The sequence below is a fragment of the Harpia harpyja genome, assembly GCF_026419915.1.
Source record: "Harpia harpyja isolate bHarHar1 chromosome 5 unlocalized genomic scaffold, bHarHar1 primary haplotype SUPER_5_unloc_1, whole genome shotgun sequence".
Lineage (NCBI taxonomy): Eukaryota > Metazoa > Chordata > Aves > Accipitriformes > Accipitridae > Harpia > Harpia harpyja.
This window is the reverse complement of record NW_026293153.1, coordinates 121529-140299: the sequence shown is the minus strand read 5'-3', so window position 1 is coordinate 140299 and position 18771 is coordinate 121529. Positions and strand designations below refer to the sequence as shown.

The following is an 18771-nucleotide window of genomic DNA, read 5'->3' as shown; positions in this document are numbered from 1 at the left end:
TTTTACACGGAGCCAAGGTGTTCTCAAAAACCCTCGGGGAGGCGAAGCTCCCTCGAATATACTGATCTGAGGTGCAAGGTACCCCCGAACACAGTGTCCCTTCCAGTTCTGGGGTAAACTCTTTCTGGCCCTGCCATCCCCACAGAGCCACCAGTATCCGGGCCCTGTGTTGCATCTTGGACCGAGATGTGTCTCCCTTCTGTCTTGTTCTCGCCCCTTCTTTTCTGGCCCCCTCTTTGGTTTCCAGATATAATAGAAACTGATAGTTAAGTTCAGTGCAAGATGTTCTAATTTTCCTTTATCAAAAGTTCCCAGATTTTCCGCAAGGCTAAAATTATCCATGTCTCCCCAAATATTAATATTTAAGCAACGGCCAGTAATTAAGACCTCTTTAGGGTCAGGTACCTCCAGATCAAAGCTGGGTCCCCGCTGGGTATTTCCCTTTCCATAAAGGCATAATCCATTCCTGTCTGGCCCGTCTTTAATAAGAGATGTCCAATTTGTGGTTGGGACCCCTAAAAGGGGGAGTTCCATGTTCCCCTGAGGAAGGGGATTACATACCCAACAATCTGATAAATTTAGTACTTTCGAGATACTCTCTGTCATATTTAAATAAGTCTTTCGATCCCAAGCCTGCCCCTTAGGCAAGGTCCAACTCAGGAGCATGACAATCAATGTCTTACAAATTTGAGCTTCAAAGGTCCCTTTTCTTGTGAAGTCCATTGTCCTTTGGGCGCCTTCTTCACCCTAGTGTGATGGATCCAGGCGCTCTGTTCCTTGATCCTAATCGGGGTGAAGGAGGTAAGTAATACTTGAAATGGTCCTTCCCACTGCGGCTCCAGAGTTTTTTCTGTAAGAGACTTTATGTACACATAATCTCCTGGTTGTATATTATGTACAGGCCCCTCCAAACCTCTCCCTCGAGTCCCTACCACATGCTTCCTGATTTTATTAAGTTGCTTACTTAATGCTACCATGTAAGAAGTCATAATTTCATCCCCCGCTTGTACAGACACCCCTCTCTGTATCCCATAGGGTTGTCCATACAGAATTTCAAAGGGGCTCAGTCCTTCTTTCGCCCTTGGTCTTGTTCGTATATGCAGAAGGGCTAAAGGGAGAGACTGAGGCCATGTCAAATTTGCTTCTTGTCCTAATTTCACAGTTTGCTGTTTGATTAAGTGGTTCATTTTTTCCATTTGACTACTCGACTGGGGGTGATATGGAGTGTGAAGCTGCCAATCTATACCCAAATGGCGGCTAATTTGTTGTACTATTTTTGAGACAAAATGTGGTCCTCTGTCAGAGGATATGGTTGCTGGAACCCCAAACCATGGTATTATCTCTTGCACCAATATTTTAGTTACCTCCCGAGCTTTAGCCGTTCTTGTTGGGAATGCTTCTGGCCAACCTGAAAAGGTATCAGTTAATACCAATAAATATCGATACACCCCTTTTCTTGGAAGTTCTGTAAAATCAATTTGCCATTGTTGTCCAGGCCCGTTCCCTTTTCCAATCTGGCCCATTTCCGCCTTGGGGTATTCTTAGGATTAGTCTGGAGGCAAAGATCACACTGTTGAGTCACCTGTCTCACCGTGGTGTACAAATTTCTAGCCACAATTTCTCTTATCAAATGATTATACAGAGCCTCTGTTCCCCAATGTCTTTTCCTATGTTCCTCCCGTATCAAATGCCATAATAAGCAAGAGGGAATGATTAACTTTCCTTGTGGCGTATGAGCCCACCCCTCTTCATTATATGACCCTTCTAAATCTGTAATGAGCTTCTGATCTTCCTTGGTGTATTCTGGCTTACCTTCTAGGGAAATCTGCCTATCAGGTATTAAGGCCCCTTCTGTTTTTACCTTTGTTTTGGCCACTTGTTTTGCCTCTCTGTCCACCAGCTCATTCCCTCTTTCTGAATCTGAGCTCACTTTCTGGTGTGCCTTAATATGCATAATTGCTACTTTCTTAGGGAGCTGGACAGCTTCCAGTAACTTCAGAATTTCTTCTGCGTGTTTGATATTATTCCCCTGAGAACTCAATAGTCCTCTCTCCTTCCAAATTGCTCCATGTGCGTGTACAACTCCAAAGGCATATTTTGAGTCTGTATAAATGTTCACAACTTTGCCCTGGGCCAATTCCAGGGCGCGGGTTAGAGCAATTATTTCTGCCTTCTGTGCGGAGGTGTTCATAGGCAAAGCCCCTGATTCTATTACCTCTTAGCTGGTGGTGACGGCGTATCCCGCGTGTCGATTACCATTTAGGACATAACTGCTTCCGTCTGTGAACCAAGTTTCCCCGTTTTCCATGGGGCTGTCTTTCAGGTCTGGGCGACTGGCGTATGTTGCTTCGATGGTTTCCAAACAGTCACGATGTACCGGTTCTCCTGTGTTCCCGCTGAGAAAAGAAGCTGGGTTGACAATGTTAGTGACTACAATCTCCACATCGTCCTGCTCTACCAATATAGCTTGATATCTCAGGAGTCTTTGCGGAGAGAGCCAATGTCCACCTTTCGCTTCCAGTACTGCTGATACTGTGTAAGACACCAAAATAGTCATTTTCTGGCCCAGAGTAAACTTTCAGGCTTCCTGTGCATTCAATATCACAGCCGCAACCGCCCGCAGGCATCCAGGCCAACCTTTTGCAGTCGTGTCTAACTGCTTAGAAAGGTAGGCAACTGGCCGTCGATACGGACCCAGGTTTTGTGCTAATATTCCCAGGGCAATGCCCTGCTTCTCGTGGGAGTAAAGAAGAAACGGCTTACTCACATCTGGGAGTCCTAAGGCCGGGGCCGACATCAAAGCCTTTTTCAGTAGCTCAAAGGCTCGTTCGGTCTCCTTGTTCCACTCAAGGTGTTTCTGCTCAGTGGCTGTCAACACGTACAGTGGTTTAACAAGCAATCCATAATTATAGATCCACAATCGGCACCACCCCGTCATTCCCAGAAAAGTCCGTAACTCTTTTACTGTCTGAGGTCTCCGAGTTTGGCATATTGCCTCTTTACGTGCCTGTCCCAAAGTTCTTTGTCCCGCACTAATTTCATAGCCCAAATAATTCACTTTGCGTTGCATTACCTGTGCCTTTTTCTTGGATACCCGGTACCCCTGGAGTCCCAGGAAATTCAACAGACTCGCCGTCCATGTCATACAATCTTTCTCTGTTTTGGTGGCGATCAGGATATCATCCACATACTGCAACAGCTTCCCTTCCTCAGACGGGGCTTCCCAGGATTCTAAGTCTTTCGCAAGCTGATTGCCAAAAATGGTAGGACTATTCTTAAATCCTTGTGGCAACACCGTCCAAGTGAGCTGGGTCTTTCGACCACTCTTGGGGTTTTCCCTATCAAATGCAAATAATTTTTGGCTGGCTTCATGGAGAGGGAGGCAAAAGAAAGCATCCTTCAAATCTAAAACAGTAAACCAAGTCAGTTCAGGTGTTAATACGGTGAACAGGGTATATGGGTTCGCCACTACCGGGTAAAGATCTTCAGTTATCTTATTCACCGCCCGTAAGTCTTGGACCACCCAATATAACCCATCGGGCTTCCGAACAGGTAATATAGGGGTATTGAATTCAGACTCACATTCTTTTAATAATCCCAACTGCAAAAATTTTTCTATCACCGGCCGGATTCCTTCTCTGTCTTCCTTCTTTAGGGGATATTGTTTAATTCTTACCGGCTTTCGGCCTTCCTTGATCCTGACTTCAACAGGTGGAGCACTTTTCGCTCTTCCAGGTACATCGGTAGCCCATACCCCCGGGTACACTTGGTTTAAGACGTCCTCGTTAATGCTTCCTTCTAGGGGGAGACTGGTTAAGGTTAGGCTCAATATTTGAATATATTGCTGATCTTTTACCTCCAGAGTAATTTCTCCCTTTTTGAATACAATTTTTGCTCCCAATTGTTCCAACAAGTCCCTTCCCAAAAGTGCCTTTGGGGAGTTGGGCATATATAAAAATTTATGAATGCCCCACTGTTTTCCTAATTTATATTCTAAAGGTTTACAAAAATATGCCTTTTCACTTTGGCCAGTCGCTCCTTTCACCATGACATAATCATCTCCCAGGGGCATCAAAGCTTGATTCAGAACCGAGTATGTTGCTCCTGTATCTACCAAAAATTCTACCTCTTGTTGTGTTTTCCCTAGCTTAATTATAACCAGTGGATCCGCTAGGGTAGATTCCCCAGGTTCCCGTCAATCTCCCTTCACATGGGCTACCGTTCTTCCTGTTTGAGCCCTCTGATCCTCCTTGTTCCTTGGGCATTCCTTTTTCCAATGACCGAATTTCTTACACAAAGAGCATTGATCCTTGCCCAGTCGGGGCAAGTCTCGTCTAGGCCCTCTTCCTCTTTCTTCCTGGATAACAGCCATTAATTTCCTTTGCCCTTGCCTATATCCTTCCTCTCTGTTACTACATACTCTCCATGCTTCATCCAACAATATTTCTAAATTCCTACTCTCTGTAGGCCGTAATTTCTGAAGTTTGCGCCTTATATCCCTTGTAGATTGACCCAAAAACAGGGAGACTAATTGTTGTATTCCTACCTCTGACCCAGGATCCAGCGGTGTGCTGCGGTGCGTTACATCCCTCAGTCGATCCAGGAATTCGGATGGAGACTCGGCAGGACTCTGTTTAACTGCATATAAAGCTGACCAATTTATAGTTTTGGGGATTGCTCTCTCTATTCCTTTTGTAATCCACTCCTGATACCCCTGCAATCTTTCCATATGTGCAGATCTATTAACACCCCACTTTGGGTCTTGGAGAGGGAAATATTCCTTAATGTCCCCTCCTGTAATCTTATAATGATCTTCAGCAAGGTTCCCTGCTGTTTTTAAAATCAGCTGTTTCTCTGTCTCAGTCATATATTCCAATAATAGCTGTATATCCTTCCAATCAGGGTTATGCTGTTTTACAGTAAATTGGAAATGCTTAGTTACACCTATCGGATCTCTCCTATAATCTTTTGCAACTTTTTTCCATTCCCCTAGGTCAGCAGTAGAAAAGGGTACTTTGATTAACATTGTCCCACCATCTGGCCCCACCGCCTCTCGGAGAGGTACTTGTAAAGCTGTTGAGGTAGTTTTCTTCCTAGTACGGGAAGATACAGGGCTGTTCAGGGGGGTCGGAGTTCTATCCGAGTCTGCATCCTGTTCCTGTGGTCGAGGGGGAGGCTTAAACAAACCAGTTAGATCTTGTTCTGGTGCCTGATGGATTTTATTTGTCTTTGTACATCTTTGTCCAATACTACATGCCGAACAACACCGCCTCAGTTTACCTCTAAGCTCCTTGTTGTTCTCTCGCTCAAGTGCAAGCACCATGGGGTCCTGTGGGGGTACCATTCCGCAGTCCCTTTGCCACTCCGGATGGTTTCGGAGGGTGAAAAACATGTCTGCATACGAAACCTCATCCATTTTCCTTCTCTCCTTAAGAACAGCATTAGTTGTAATAAAGTATTATAATCTGTTGACCCATTAAGTGGCCACTTAGCATCACCTTCTAACTTGTACAACGGCCACCATTGATTGCAGTATTTAATAAGGTTCTTTTTACTTTCCATACCTCCGGTCCCAACAATATCTTTCCAGTGGGCAATTACACAACCCAGAGGACTCTTCCTCAATACTCCTCCTTGATTGTTTCCCATTTTAATACTCTTCCTAATGATTCTTAAGTTTGATTTTGGCTTCTCCTTTTAATAAGCTTCCATGCAAATCGTTCCTTACACTTCTTTATAGTCTTCCCCCAGTTTCCCTCCCACACGTCCCAAATTTCTGGAATTAAATTTTCCTTTACACACCAATCTCACTATTTTGGATTCTTAGTGAACTCTTTCCCAATCATAAAAGTGTGGAATTTGGGGGAAACACTCAAGGCAGTCTAGTTTCCATCTGCTAGATGTACAGTACCACCTTCTCCCACAAGATTTACACTTCAACAAAACCCAAGCCGGATGCTAATTACTATATAGTCCAGTTACAAGCCCACATACAAAGCAGGGAATCACCCCTATTAATACGTAAAGACATTCACACATTAACAAACATACATACACCTATAAATTTCAACATATCATTTCCACACACCCACACAAAATCTTTAACATAAATTTCCAAACATCCACATCATACAATCATCGCTCCAGTTGACAAACTTTCAGCAGCTGCAAAAATAAACCCCATAAACCAAGCGCAATTGCGAGGGGATGCGCCTGCCCTTCTCCTGCCTCTTATATACCAGTCATCGACAGGTCCGTCCTGGCTCCCAATACCGAGATGCAGCGGTCACCCCGGATTTGCTCGATCTACCCCCAAGATCGCTAGCGGCCGCTTTATCGGTCAGCAAATCCCCCCTTGTTACCACACAGGGTACCCTCCTCCCATACGGGGACTACGCTGCACGCCAGACGTCTCTGCGCGATTTACCAGCTGCCCTGGCCCGTACGATTTACAGGCTCCCTCTGAGACACATACCGTTTGGTCCGCGGCTTCAGGAGGTTGTTTTCTGCTCCCACGGTGAGCGGCTGGCAGCGGAGGCTCCTCCGAGGAAAGCACTCGGGGCGCGCCGAGGGGCGTCCGCTCCGCAGTCGGTCCCGCAGCCGAGCAGAGAGTCTCCTGGCTGGCTCGCCAAACTGACGTGCAGAAACAGACTCCACAGTCAGTGAGATTGTAAAGTAGGTATGTTCATTCAGCGCTGGGCAGCACGGGGGGTAGTCCCACCAAAGTCATGCGCACCCGACTCGGCAGTTTGTCTCAAGTTTATACAGTCAAGTGTTACATATTCACAATACGCCTATACATGTGCATGACCTATCCCCGCTTCCTATTAAAATCAGCTGCGAGAGGTCATTTCCATAGTCTCCTCTCAACTGCGCTCGTGCAGTGTCTCTTTATGGTGGTCGTCTGGTGGTCGCAGAGATGAAGATAGATGACTCCTCTTCGTCACCGCTGGTAACCTTTTTTCTTGCGCAGGCTCAGTGGTTTCTTGGTATTCACCCAAGCCGCAAGACCAGTCTTAGCTGGCTCTTGGGGCCTGCTCCTGCTTCTTATGAGGAACTGTCTCTACCTCATTGGCTGGTCCTTGGGACCAGCTCTTCTTATCAAAGACTGTCTCTGCCTCGGCTAATTTCAACAATGTAAGCGCTAAACATCATCTTTCATCCCCCTTTATTATATCTACTGAGATTCTTTTGACTCCCCTTGCCTCAGCAGCTACTCCATCCCTGACCTGCAGCTGGTCAGGAGAATTGTGTCGCAGGTGGAATTCCACCTCTCTGACGAGAACCTGGCCAAGGATGCTTTCCTCCTGAAACATGTCCAGAAGAACAAGATGGGCTTCGTCAGCGTCAAACTGCTGACGTCCTTGAAGAAGGTAGGCAGCCCGTTGCGTTGGCCAGCCGGGGTGGGAAGTGGCCTCCACGTGGCGGGTGCCTGGGTGTCTGGGTGTGCTCTGGCTGTCTGCGGTGAGGTGTACAGGGAGGTGCAGGCTCTGCTCAGGCTGTCTGTGTCCCGGCAAAGCGCTGGTGGTGCAGAGCTGGGCCCTGCTCTCTGCCTTCAACGTGCTGCAGCAGTTCTGCACCCAGGGAGGGTGGCTGGGGAAGCGGTGAGCAGTCCTCAAAGCAAGCCCAGGGCGGGGTTCAACTCTTCTGCCCGTGGTTCCCCCAGGATGCTTTGGGAGAGCTCGTCCTCCGGCGCTGAGGCTCCTTTACGTTTGGGTTTGGGGCTTTTTCTTTTCTTTCGTTTTTCCTCCTCCTCTTGAGCAGAATAACCCTCTGTGGCCCCTGAGAGCTGTGGCGGTGGCGGTGCAGCTGCTCCAGGGGATGGTTTTGGGGCAAGGACAATGCTTGGGGCGAGTCAGCGTGCGAGGCGAGACGCTGAGCAGCAACGGCACCAGGAGCTGTGCCGTGCTGTTGCCAACGGCACTGCGCCTGCCCGGGGTCCAGAGCGGCTCCCGCCGCCCCAGCGGCACCCCTGGGACTGCCCGAAGGAAGGGGCTCGGCCCCCCCAGACCCCTCCGGTGCTGGGGGACCGCCCCGACAGGGACCTCACCCTGCACCTTCTGCAAGGCAGACCCAGAAAGGTGAGGCTGCTTCTCGAAGGTGCCGTTGGCTGCGCTGCTCCCAGGTTGTGGAGCTCGCATGGGAAATGGGCAATAAAGAGAGATGAAGTTTCCAGGCACTTTCTGGCTGGTGCAGTGATTTTTTTTTTTTTTTTCCTTCCTTGTGATTTTTTCTCCCCCCTTCCTGGTCTTGCGGCTGCCCAAGGTGCAGCCAGACAAGGGGAGGAGGGTCCCTGCCTGGCCTGCAGCTTCCTCCCTCGCCATTCTTGGGGTGATTTGGGGTTATTTTGCTGTGTCAGTGAGGCAAAGCTGGGCTCTGGGGCTGAGGTCGGTGGGACCCAAGGAAGGGTGTGATGGTCTTGAGGCTTTGAAGGGCTTTGCACCGAGCCCTGTCCCCGCTGGAGGGGACGCTGGTGGTGTTCAAGACGAAGGCCTTGCAGCCCTTGTTGTTGTGTGTGTCCGTGTCCCCCCTGACCCCCAAGGTGTGTCCTTGTCCCAGGGGCTCCATGCTGGTTTCTGCGTGGGGCTGTGTCCGTGAGTCCTGCAGGGACCTGTCTGTCCTGGCTTCCCCACCAAAGGGCTGCTTCCCCTGCGGAAGGGGAGAGGGGAGTCATCCGCGCCCCCCCCCCCCCCCCATCACCTGCCCTGCTGGTGGTGACTCGGCCCTGGGGGTGGCTCGGTTCCCCTCGGGGCTCGCCGGCTCGGATATGGGGCTCAGCGGGGCTTTTGCACCTCGTGGATGCTCTTTCCCGGTGCCCCCCGCGCTCCCTCCCCCTCCCACACAGGCGCGGAGCGGTTCTGGAGAAACAGCTTTTAATTGAAAAGATAAGAGAAAAGGTCCCATCAAAGCTGGTCTGACCCCTCCCTAGCCCCACCCCCGCCATATACCCCACCCCTTCTCTCCTCCCCCCTCCCCCCATCTCCATCTCACCCTTGTCTAAGCCCCCCCTCACACCCCCACGTTGGCTGCGAGAGCCCTGCGCTTGCTGGGTGGCATTGGCAAGGAGCTCTGCGCCTGCCTCTTCCTCGGCTTGTCTGCCACGGCAGGTGGGGATGGTGGCAGGTCCAGCCCCGCATCCTGCCACGGCTCCTGGGGCTCCATCCCGATGACGCTGGATATTTTGAGGCTCAGCATGATGTCGCTGAGCTCGGGGATGCAGTAGTCAGGGGTGAGCAGCTCCTCAGGCAGCGAGAGCGAGCTGAAGTCACGGTCGGGGGTGGCTGCACCGGTGCCACCAGCGTCCTCGGGCATGGAGCTCCTGCTGGGAGCATCCTGGCTGACCCCCACCCCATCCAGGGAGCAATCAAAGAGCACTAGGGCCTCTTGGAGAGCCACTTTCTCAGACGCTGCAAGTTCACCTACGGGCTCCCCAAGGTCTTGGTTGTGGGGGTCAGCGCAGGGGCTGGGGGGGACGTCGCTGCCCGGGGGGACGTCGCTGCCTGGGGGTGCCCCCGCAGGGGTGGCCATGCCGCAGGTGTTGATCTTGGCCAACGGCCCCTCGATGTCCTCGTAGCCGGGGATGGGTTTTGGCAGCGCTGGGGTGGCTGCGGCCATCCCTCTCCCCTCTCCGCTGGTGCCAGCAGGGTCCCCAGGCATGGGGCCGCTGCTGGGACCATCCTGGCTGACCCCCACTCCATCCAGGGAGCAACCGAAGAGCCTTAGGGCCTCTTCCAGGAGTATCTCCTCGGACACTGCAAGGTCGCCTGCAGTGTCCCCGAGGGCTTGGTTGTGGGCGGCAGCGCAGGGCCTGGGGGGGACATTGCTGCCCAGGGGGACGTCGCTGCCTGGGGGTGCCCCCACAGGGGTGGCCGTGCTGGAGATGTTGATCTGTGCCAACTGCCCCTCGATGTGCTGGTAGCCGGGGATGGACACTGGCAGCTCCAGAGGGGCTGGGGCCACCCCACTCCTCTGATTTTCGTAGGGTGCAAGGTATTGTGGTTGGCCCTGGGGGGTCCCTGGGGCTACCCAGGCCAGGGGGGCCCCGCAGCCCCCGGGACCCCACAGGGCAGCACCCGGCAGAGAAGCGGCGCCTTGGCCGAGCGTGGCGGTGGCCGGTGGAGGCAGGTCGGTGGTTGTCCACTGGATGCGGAAGACCCGGGGGTCGAAGAGGCAGCCACATGGAGCCCTCTGCAGACCTGTGTGGGTGAGGGGGAGCCGTGCTGGGCCGGGGGGACTCTCCAGGGGCACCCGCCGAGCCGGCCCCGATGGCCGACATCCCCCAGCTCTGGGCCAGGCGCGTGGGGAGCTTGTGGCCGGGGCGATCCCCACGGGGTGAGCTGCTGTGCCGGTGGGACGGGGTTGTAAATCAGGGAGGAGACTCGCATCTAGGAGGTGAAACGGGAGAGATGGCCCCAAATATTTGGGGAATTCTCTGCAGATCAGCTTTACTGGGCACGCGCCGCCCGGGCGAGGGCAAGGATGCTCACCGGGGCTTGCTGAACCCCCACGCGAAAAGTGCCGGGGGGACGGGTGTGATGGGGATGGCGAAGGTGCCAGAGCAGACTGGGGTGCCATACCTGCTGGTGGTGCCTGGGGGGCCTGGGGTGCCCCCCCTGCCAGGGGTGCCCAGGCTGCAGGGAAGGGCTGCTCCTGCGCGGGCAGATGGCACAGGTTGGCTGAGCCTGAGAGAGAGAGACAGGAGCGATGGCCGGTGGTCACCTCTGCTGTTGCCCTGCAGGAGCGTCCCTGGGCTGCAGGGGTTGGGGTCGGTCCCTACCTCGAGGGTAGAAGGTTCCGGGGAGCACAAATGGCTGAAAAAGCTGGGGCACCGGGGGGCCCCAGGGCCCAGGCAGTGGGAGCTGCATTGGTGGCCGCGCCATGGTCCCTTCTGGCTGTTGGCTGCTAAGGACTCTTTGGCGTCTCCCCGGAAGGAATGCGGGGGCTCCCTGTGTTCCGCCCCACCCCCAAGAGCCTCCCCAGCTCCTCCTGGGGAGGGAAAGGGTTAAGGGAGGCTGGGGTGCCCCCGGGGCCTACAGGTGGCTCTCAGGGTCTGTGGGTGCAAATACTCTTTGCTTTCAATAGTATTTTTCAGGTGGGGGAAAAAGAACAAGTTGATTCAGCCAAGCCGAGTGGGGACCAAGCTGCAGCTGCACCCACAGCCTCATTGCGCCAGATGGCAAATGCATTTGTGACTATTGCCCATGCTCCTGTTCGCTGCGTTGACCGGAGTGACGCAGAAATAGGAAAAAGGACCTCGAGGGCGCAAAGGAAGGGCACGCGGTGTCGCTCGGTGGCACGCTTTCCCCCAGCCCTCGCTCCAGTAATGCTGTCAGGTCTTTTAGTCTTCCTGGTGAGAAAAGCAGCAGCTCTGGATCCCCCTCGGAGGGGGCGGTGCTTTCCCTGGGTGCGTGACACCCAGGAGGAGACAGCACCCGCCGCCGCGTGCTCCCAGAAAAGGACTGGATTCTGCACAACATCCGATGTCGGGGCGCTGTGGCTGTCTGTGCTCTGTGGGACCCCAGGGATGGGGTTAGTACATCCCCTCCTGGTGCTTGGCGGATTCGGCGCTACCAAGGACACCCTGGTAGGAACACAGGCCTCTCGCTCCCGCCGTGTGAACAGTGTGTGGGCTGGGGGAGTCGGGACAACTGCTGTGAACCGGAGGCCTAAGATCTCTCCTGGCCTGTATCCTGTTAATTAAAGAGATTGCTCTCTGTTCGTGAGGCACCTCTGGCTGCAAGATTGTGCGAGGCCAGGTACTGCGTAACTTGTGGCAGGGACCGATGCTGGGGGCGTGAAGGCAAGTGCACTTCTAAAACCATAAAACTTTATTTCATTTCAGAGCGCAGCTGAGCCAGCCCGCTCCTCAACACTCTGCCATCTGCACCGCTGTGGCTGGGACCGGGCAGTGCTGCACATGCCAAAGGCCACCAAGTCACACCCGTGTCCCTGCTGCTTTGCCGGGAGCTTCTGCAATGCGAGCGATGTTCTGGGGGCTGATCTCTTGGACTGCAGCTACTCCATGCCTGACCGGCAGCTGGTCAGGAGGGTGGTGTCCCAGGTGGAATTCTACCTCTCTGACGAGAACCTGGCCAAGGATGCTTTCCTCCTGAAACATGTCCAGAAGAACAAGATGGGCTTCGTCAGCATCAAACTGCTGACGTCCTTGAAGAAGGTAGGCAGCCCGTTGCGTTGGCCAGCCGGGGTGGGAAGTGGCCTCCACGTGGAGGATGCCTGGGTGTCTGGGTGTGCTCTGGCTGTCTGCGGTGAGGTGTACGGGGAGGTCCAGGCTCTGCTCAGGCCGTCTGTGTCCCGGCAAAGCGCTGGTGGTGCAGAGCTGGGCCCTGCTCTCTGCCTTCAATGGGCCGCAGCAGTTCTCCACCCAGGGAGGGTGGCTGGGGAAGCGGTGAGCAGTCCTCAAACCCCAGCCCCAGGGCTGGGTTCAACTCTTCTGCCCGTGGTTCCCCCAGGCTGCTCTGGGAGAGATCATCCCTTAACTAAAAAACTGCAGGGAAGCACTGGTGGTGTGATGTACAGGGAAGCTGTGTCTTCTTGCTGTGGTCCGGGAGCACAGGGGACCTTCTCCCACAAATCCTGAATGGGGGATATTGCCTTGCCATGACCTCAGGTTGATGGGGTTGCAGCCTGCCTGGATGATGGGTTTAGGGTGGTCCCTGCCTGGGGAGACCCACAGTGACGCAGTGGCCCCCTCTCTCCCTCAGGTGGAATACCTGACGCATGACTGGTGGCTGACGCTCTACGCCCTGCAGTTCTCAGAGCTGCTGGAGGTGAACGAGGAGGGCACCAAAGTGAGGCGGTGGGTGATAACATATGTCCATACATTCTGTATGGTATGTCTAAATATTTTTTGGTCTTAATATTTTGTACCAGCCATGGAAACTGGTTTGCTGCTAGATGACTGTAAAAGTGAGATTTGGTAAATAATTATTAGAAATCTTATACTAACACTATGACTGAAAAAATAGACAGAAGTGTAGCCAAGTAATTAACTAGTAGAGGTAGTTACTCCTAAGTTTTACAGTTCTTTGCTCTTATGACTGGATGTTCCTGTACATTAGATAAGATTAATATTGAAACTGACCATATATGACTGAAACCATGTTAAGCTCCAAGATCAAAGAACAAGGATGACAAACAAGACTTGAAGGTCAGCCAACAGAATTTCAAATGGATCAGTGGTTGCAAAAGCAGCCCTTCGACTCAAATGAAGAACCATTGCGCATGATCAGATGTAGGCAGTACTATGGTACTCAGTTACAATAATTTTTATGTATACTAATCTGATTACTATGTAATTAGTTACTCCATATAACCTGTTTGTGCTGAAGCTGTGGCATGCACGCTAGGTGGAACTATCCCCCATGCATCCAGCGCTGCAATAAAGAATGCCTGCTTTCTAAAACTCCAAAATGAGTCTTAGAGAGTTTCTTCGACCAGCTTTTCGGTATCATGGGTCCCCATCCCCGAGTCCCTGCTGAGCATCCCCCCCAGCAAACTGCTGCTGGCCTGGGAGCTGCTGCCTCTGGAGCAGGACATGCTGCTGCTGCTCCAGAAGAATTTCCTCAAGACCATCACGAGGATGTTCAGCCCCTTCGGCACCATCGCCTCCATCCGCATCCTGCGGCCAGGCCGCAAGCTGCCCTCAGATGTGCGGAAATACACGTCAGACTTCCCTGAGCTGCTGAGCAAGCACTGCGCACTGGTGCAGTACAAGAGCCTGGGGAGCGCTTCAGCCTTGAGGAGCCTCGAGGACCTCGGCCGCCAGAGCTGTCCGCGTGGTGAGAGCATCAGGGTGGTCCGGCTCTGCGGGAAGGGCTCCAAGAAGACACCCGGGTCCGAGAAGGAGGTGGCGGACAAGCTGGTGGACCAGCCGGGTTGGAAAGCGCAGGCGGTGGCCGCGACCTTCCCCAACGGCCTCGGGGACTCCCTGCTCTGCAGCTCCCCGGAGCTGAACGGTGCCCAGGCGTTGCCACCCCTCCTCCTGCACAAGGACCCCTCGGCACCCTCCTGGCCCGGCAGCAACTTCAAGCCCAGCAATTTTGGCAACGCCTTCACTGGATTGCTCCTCGCCAGCAAAGTCTTCCCTCCGCTGGGGACAGGCTTGGGCACAGGCAGCTGCTACGGCCTCTGCTCCAGCACTGAGAGCACTCGTGGCTGCGGCTGGGGGAGTGGGGTGGGTGCCTGGGCACCCTGGCCCAGCAGCCCCTCTCCAGATGCCAAACCTCTTGCCGGCAATCCTCCGGCAGCGACGTGGGTGCCTGAGCCCCTCGGCCTGTGGGATGCGGTGCTTTGCCTGCCCCACTGTTGTCCCAAAAGTGGGGTCGTTTACCCGGTGTGCAAAATGCCAATACAGACACAGAGCAGAGGTATTTTATTCCAATTCATGTTTACGCAAAGATGGGGGCTAGGTGGTAATCTGCAACGCTAGCACCCCTCATGCCTAAACGGGCAAGCAATTTATACAGTTCAGTTATACATATTCGATTTCCAAAGTTCTTCCCAAAACTATTACTGGGAGTCGCTTATCTAGCACAGTTTCTATTGGGCTAAAGTTTCCCTGCTTGGAATTAAAGGTACAGCGTTCTTTTCTTCTACAGCGCATGCTCAAGGAGAGAGTGGGGGGGTAAGTCTTTTTGGTGTGGAATTGAGTTGGTGGTCATGATCTCCCCCTGCCACCTTTACCTTTCCTCCAGTTTTCAAAGATTTTTCTGACTTCATGCCTATTAGCAATTACTCAACTTTTCGGCGCCTCCTGGGGTAGGATGTTCCCTTCTTATCAGTCTTTTAGTTCTTCTTCAGGGGCACAGTCGTTAGCAAGGCATGCATTGGTTATACAAAGGGGATCTTGTTTCACAAGACCTTTGTGGCCTTTTTCATGTGGCTTAAGTACATAATTTCTTAAGTACATCATTTCCCCCCTTTGAGACTATGAGATCTCTTCATATGAGTCTCATAAGTCTCACTACTTCATTTTATCGTTCTATATGCTCTAGCCGTGGCTTGTAAAACCAGTCTCTTGATAGAACTTAAAACAACACAAAGTATGAGTGTAGTAATGACAACAGTGATCGAAGTTTAAATTAGGTTTGCCAGCCATCCAGTAAGGGAGGATCCTGTTCCATGTAATATGTTATTTAACCACCCTATTTCCATTGTTGTTCTTTTTCTTTCTTAGAAGAACTTTTTTCTAAGTCCGAAGGTAATAGTCCCCAATTTAAAGGATTGTCTGCCAACTCAGATGGAGGGAGACAAGCGGTTACGCTAACATTCTGGATTTGCCCAAAGGACTGGATAAGCTGTAAAACCAAATTCTCTTGACCTCCTGCCAGTACCAAATGGGATATTATAATATTCAGGTTCTTCATTCTCTCAAAGTTCAATGGTCTCAGATTAGCTGAAATTTGAGTTTCCCAGTCTGTGGCTGTCCACTTTTCCTGATCTGGTTCTGGTGCTCTTTTCACTCGTGTGTAATGAATCCAGGAGTCCATTCCTTCTACTTTGGCTGCAGTATAGGTTTTCAATAACATGGTGTAAGGTCCTTTCCGCCTTTATCCAGCAGGAGAGAGACCTTCTGATTTAGATACCTGTGTAGTGAAGATAAAGCATGCGAAAGAGAAATCAAATACTCTTTAACATCAGCCTGCCCTTTTATAAGCATTTGGTCTCCTGTGATGTTAGAAAGATTCATGGGATATGCTTTCCCATAAACAACCTTAAAAGGACTTACTTTCTCTTTGACCCTAGGAGTTACTCAAATTTGTAAAAGAGCTATAGGTAAAATTTCTACCCATTTAAGGTGTGTTTTCTTGACACAGTTTAGCAAGTTGCCTTTTAAGAGTTTGATTCATTCTTTCTAGCTTCCCACTTGATTGTGGCCTCCAAGGGGTGTGTAATTCCCACTTAATCTGTAAAAATTTAGAAAGCCCTTGCATGACTTCTGCCATAAAATGAGGCCCATTATCAGAGGAGATTCCTTCTGGAATACCAAATCGGGGTATTATTTCCTTCAATAAGATTCTAATTACCTCTCTAGCTCTTTGTTGGTACGGCAAGGGAAAGCCTCTGGCCAGCCAGAAAAGGTATCTACCAATATCAATAAATATTTATATTGGTTATACCTAGGTAGCTCTGAACAATCTATTTGCCAGTATTCCCCAGGAGTTATTCCTTGTTTCACAATTCCTCCTATAACCTTTTTCCCAATTTTTGGATTATTAGCACAGCAGATGGTACACTTTTTTTACTACCATGTCTGCTACCCTTTGTATCTTTGGTCCAAAAATATTTCTTTTTGCAGTTATTGTCAATGCGTCTTCTCCTGTATGCATCTCCTGATGTAATCTCTTGAGCAAAGTTTCCATCATTCTTTCAGGAATCAATAATGGCATTAGCGGTGTTATCCACCAACCTTGTCCATTTTTGGAGCAATCTATCTGTTCTGCTAATTAATCTTCCTTCTCAGTACATTTTGGTGGTGGTAATTCTAAACGAGGCCCTGGAATTAAAGCCTCTTCAAATTTTGGCTCCTTTAGAGCTGCCTTTTTAGCAAGACAATCGGCCTTCCAATTTCCTTTTACAGTTTCACTATTTCCTTTTTGGTGGGCTTTGCAATGCATTATTGCTACCACCATCGGCTTTTGAATGCTCTGTAATAGTTCTCGTATTTGTGCAGCACGCTTGATTTCAGTTCCTTGTGCTGATAGTAGTCCTCTCTCTTTCCAGATGGCTCCATGGGCATGTACAACTCCAAAAGCATACTTAGAATCTGTCCAAATATTAACCTTTCTCCCTTCACTCAGTGCCAATGCTCAAGTTAAGGCCATTAGTTCTACCTTTTGGGCTGATGTTTTGGGAGATAAGGATCCTGCCTCTACTATGCCATCTAAGGTCGTCACAGCGTATCCTGACAGTCTCTTCCCATCGCGAACAAAACTACTGCCGTCAGCGTATAACTCCCAGTCTGGATTTTCTAACAGAGCGTCTTTAAGATCCCGACGGCTAGCATATATTTCCTCTACAGTTTGTAAGCAATCGTGTTCTGGTGAACTCTCCGCTCAATCAGTGGAGAGGAACACTGCAGGATTTGTAACTGCAGTGGTCTTGAGATCAATGTCATCTTGTTCTAGCCGTACCACTTGGTATTTCAGCATACGGCTGAGGGACAACCAATGCCCCCCTTTTTGTTCCAAAACTGTGACTACCGTATGTGGTACATACACAGTAATTTCCCGAGATTCCGCTGCAATTAAGATGTCATCTCCATACTGTAATACAGTTCCCTGTCCATTTTCTTTTCTCCAAATCTCTAATTCATTCACCAGCTGATTTCCAAAAATAGTTGGGCTATTCTTGAAGCCTTGTGGGAGAACCGTCCAAGTATATTGTGTCTTTCGCCCTGTTTCAGGGTTTTCCCACTCAAAAGCAAAAAGCTTTGTTCACTGGTGAGGGTAGTTAGTAACGTATACAGGTTTGCAACTACTGGATGTGTATCTTGTGCTCTCTGATTTAGTGCTCTAAGGTCCTGGACTAAACGGTAATCTTTTCCGTTAGCTTTCTTTACTGGTAAGATAGGTGTATTATATTTTGACTCACATTCTGTTAGCAACTTATATTTTAAGAATTTTTGAACTATTGGTACCAAGCCAGTTCTCACTTCTAATTTTAAAGGGTATTGTTTAATTCTTACTGGTGACAATCCTGGGTTTAGATCGATTCTTACTGGTTCCGCTCTCTTAGACCTTCTTGGAACTTCTCCTGCCCAAACGATGGGGATCACTGCATCTTCTGTTTCTCGAGGTACCTTGTCCCTTTTGGGATTTGTATCCTGTAACAACAAGGCTACGGCTTCAACATATTTAGATTGGGGGATTAAAATTTCAACTTCCCCATCCTTGAATCTGATTTCAGCTTCTACCTTTTCAAGTAAATCTCTACCCAGTAAAGTTTTCGGAGAATTTGGCAAATATAAAAACTGGTGAGTAACCCATTGTTTTCCAAGTTTAAATTTCAGGGATTTGAAAAATGGCCAGGTCTCACGAGTCCCTGTTGCACCAATGACATTTATACTTTTGTTACTTAAATTTCCTTCTAGTGTATTGAAGACCGAATACGTAGCCCCAGTGTTGACTAAAAATTCTGTTTCCTCATCTCCCAGCTTTGCTTTAACCAGCTTAGGTTCTGCTGGGAGAGGTTCCTCCGGTCCCCATCAGTCCTCTCCCCCTGCTCACTTCAAAGGCTTCTCTCAGCACAGCCACAAGTACACTTGATTCCTCTTTCCTTTAACATCCCTCTTCCTTAACCCTTTCCTCTTCTTGACCACTGTAGCCAAACGCACTACCTCATCCATTAACTTCCCTGGTCATTCAGGGACATGTTTAGAAAAATATTTTTCTTGCTGCACATATCCCAGGTTTCCACAATAGTAACATTTTCTTCTAGTGTTCCTTCACATTCTCCTTCTCTTTTTCTAGGTCTTAGTTCAGACCCTGTACCTGATCATCTTTCTTCCTAATCCTTATCTCACTTGTAAACTCCTTGCAAAAGCAACTGCCAATAAATCAGCCTCTTGTTGCTTTGCTCCTCTTCTTTTTTTTCTCTTTCTTTTTTTTTTGTTTTGTTTCTGCTGTCGGGGGCCATTTGACCCACAAGGACACTAATTGCAAGTGCATCATTAAAATTCTGTTAGCAGAGCTTGTCTGAGTCCCCCAAAATCACTGGGACGCTCCTCAGGTCTCTGCCTGCATTCTTGCA

The 18771-nt window shown here is 50.5% G+C and overlaps 3 protein-coding genes across 3 annotated transcripts in view; 1 reads left to right on the top strand and 2 right to left on the bottom strand.

Moving 5' to 3' along the window:
- Positions 1–14486, top strand: part of LOC128137950 (uncharacterized) — a 31875-nt gene extending 17389 nt beyond the window's left edge. The window contains exons 2-4 of the mRNA XM_052779212.1: positions 11843–12175; positions 12723–12817; positions 13459–14486. Of these exons, the coding sequence (XP_052635172.1) occupies positions 11918–12175; positions 12723–12817; positions 13459–14449 (1344 nt within the window). The 5' untranslated portion in view covers positions 11843–11917 and the 3' untranslated portion in view covers positions 14450–14486. The remainder of the gene's footprint in view (positions 1–11842; positions 12176–12722; positions 12818–13458) is intronic.
- On the bottom strand, positions 9010–10880 carry LOC128137944 (proline-rich protein 22-like). Its single transcript, XM_052779207.1, has 3 exons — positions 10778–10880; positions 10578–10682; positions 9010–10196 (listed from the first exon to the last, which is right to left on the bottom strand). The coding sequence occupies exons 1-3, from the start codon at positions 10878–10880 to the stop codon at positions 9010–9012; spliced, it is 1395 nt and encodes a 464-aa protein (XP_052635167.1).
- The window catches only part of LOC128137943 (uncharacterized), a 27196-nt gene continuing 22880 nt past the window's right edge, over positions 14456–18771 (bottom strand). The window contains exon 9 of the mRNA XM_052779205.1: positions 14456–14461. Coding sequence (XP_052635165.1) covers positions 14456–14461 — 6 coding nt within the window. The remainder of the gene's footprint in view (positions 14462–18771) is intronic.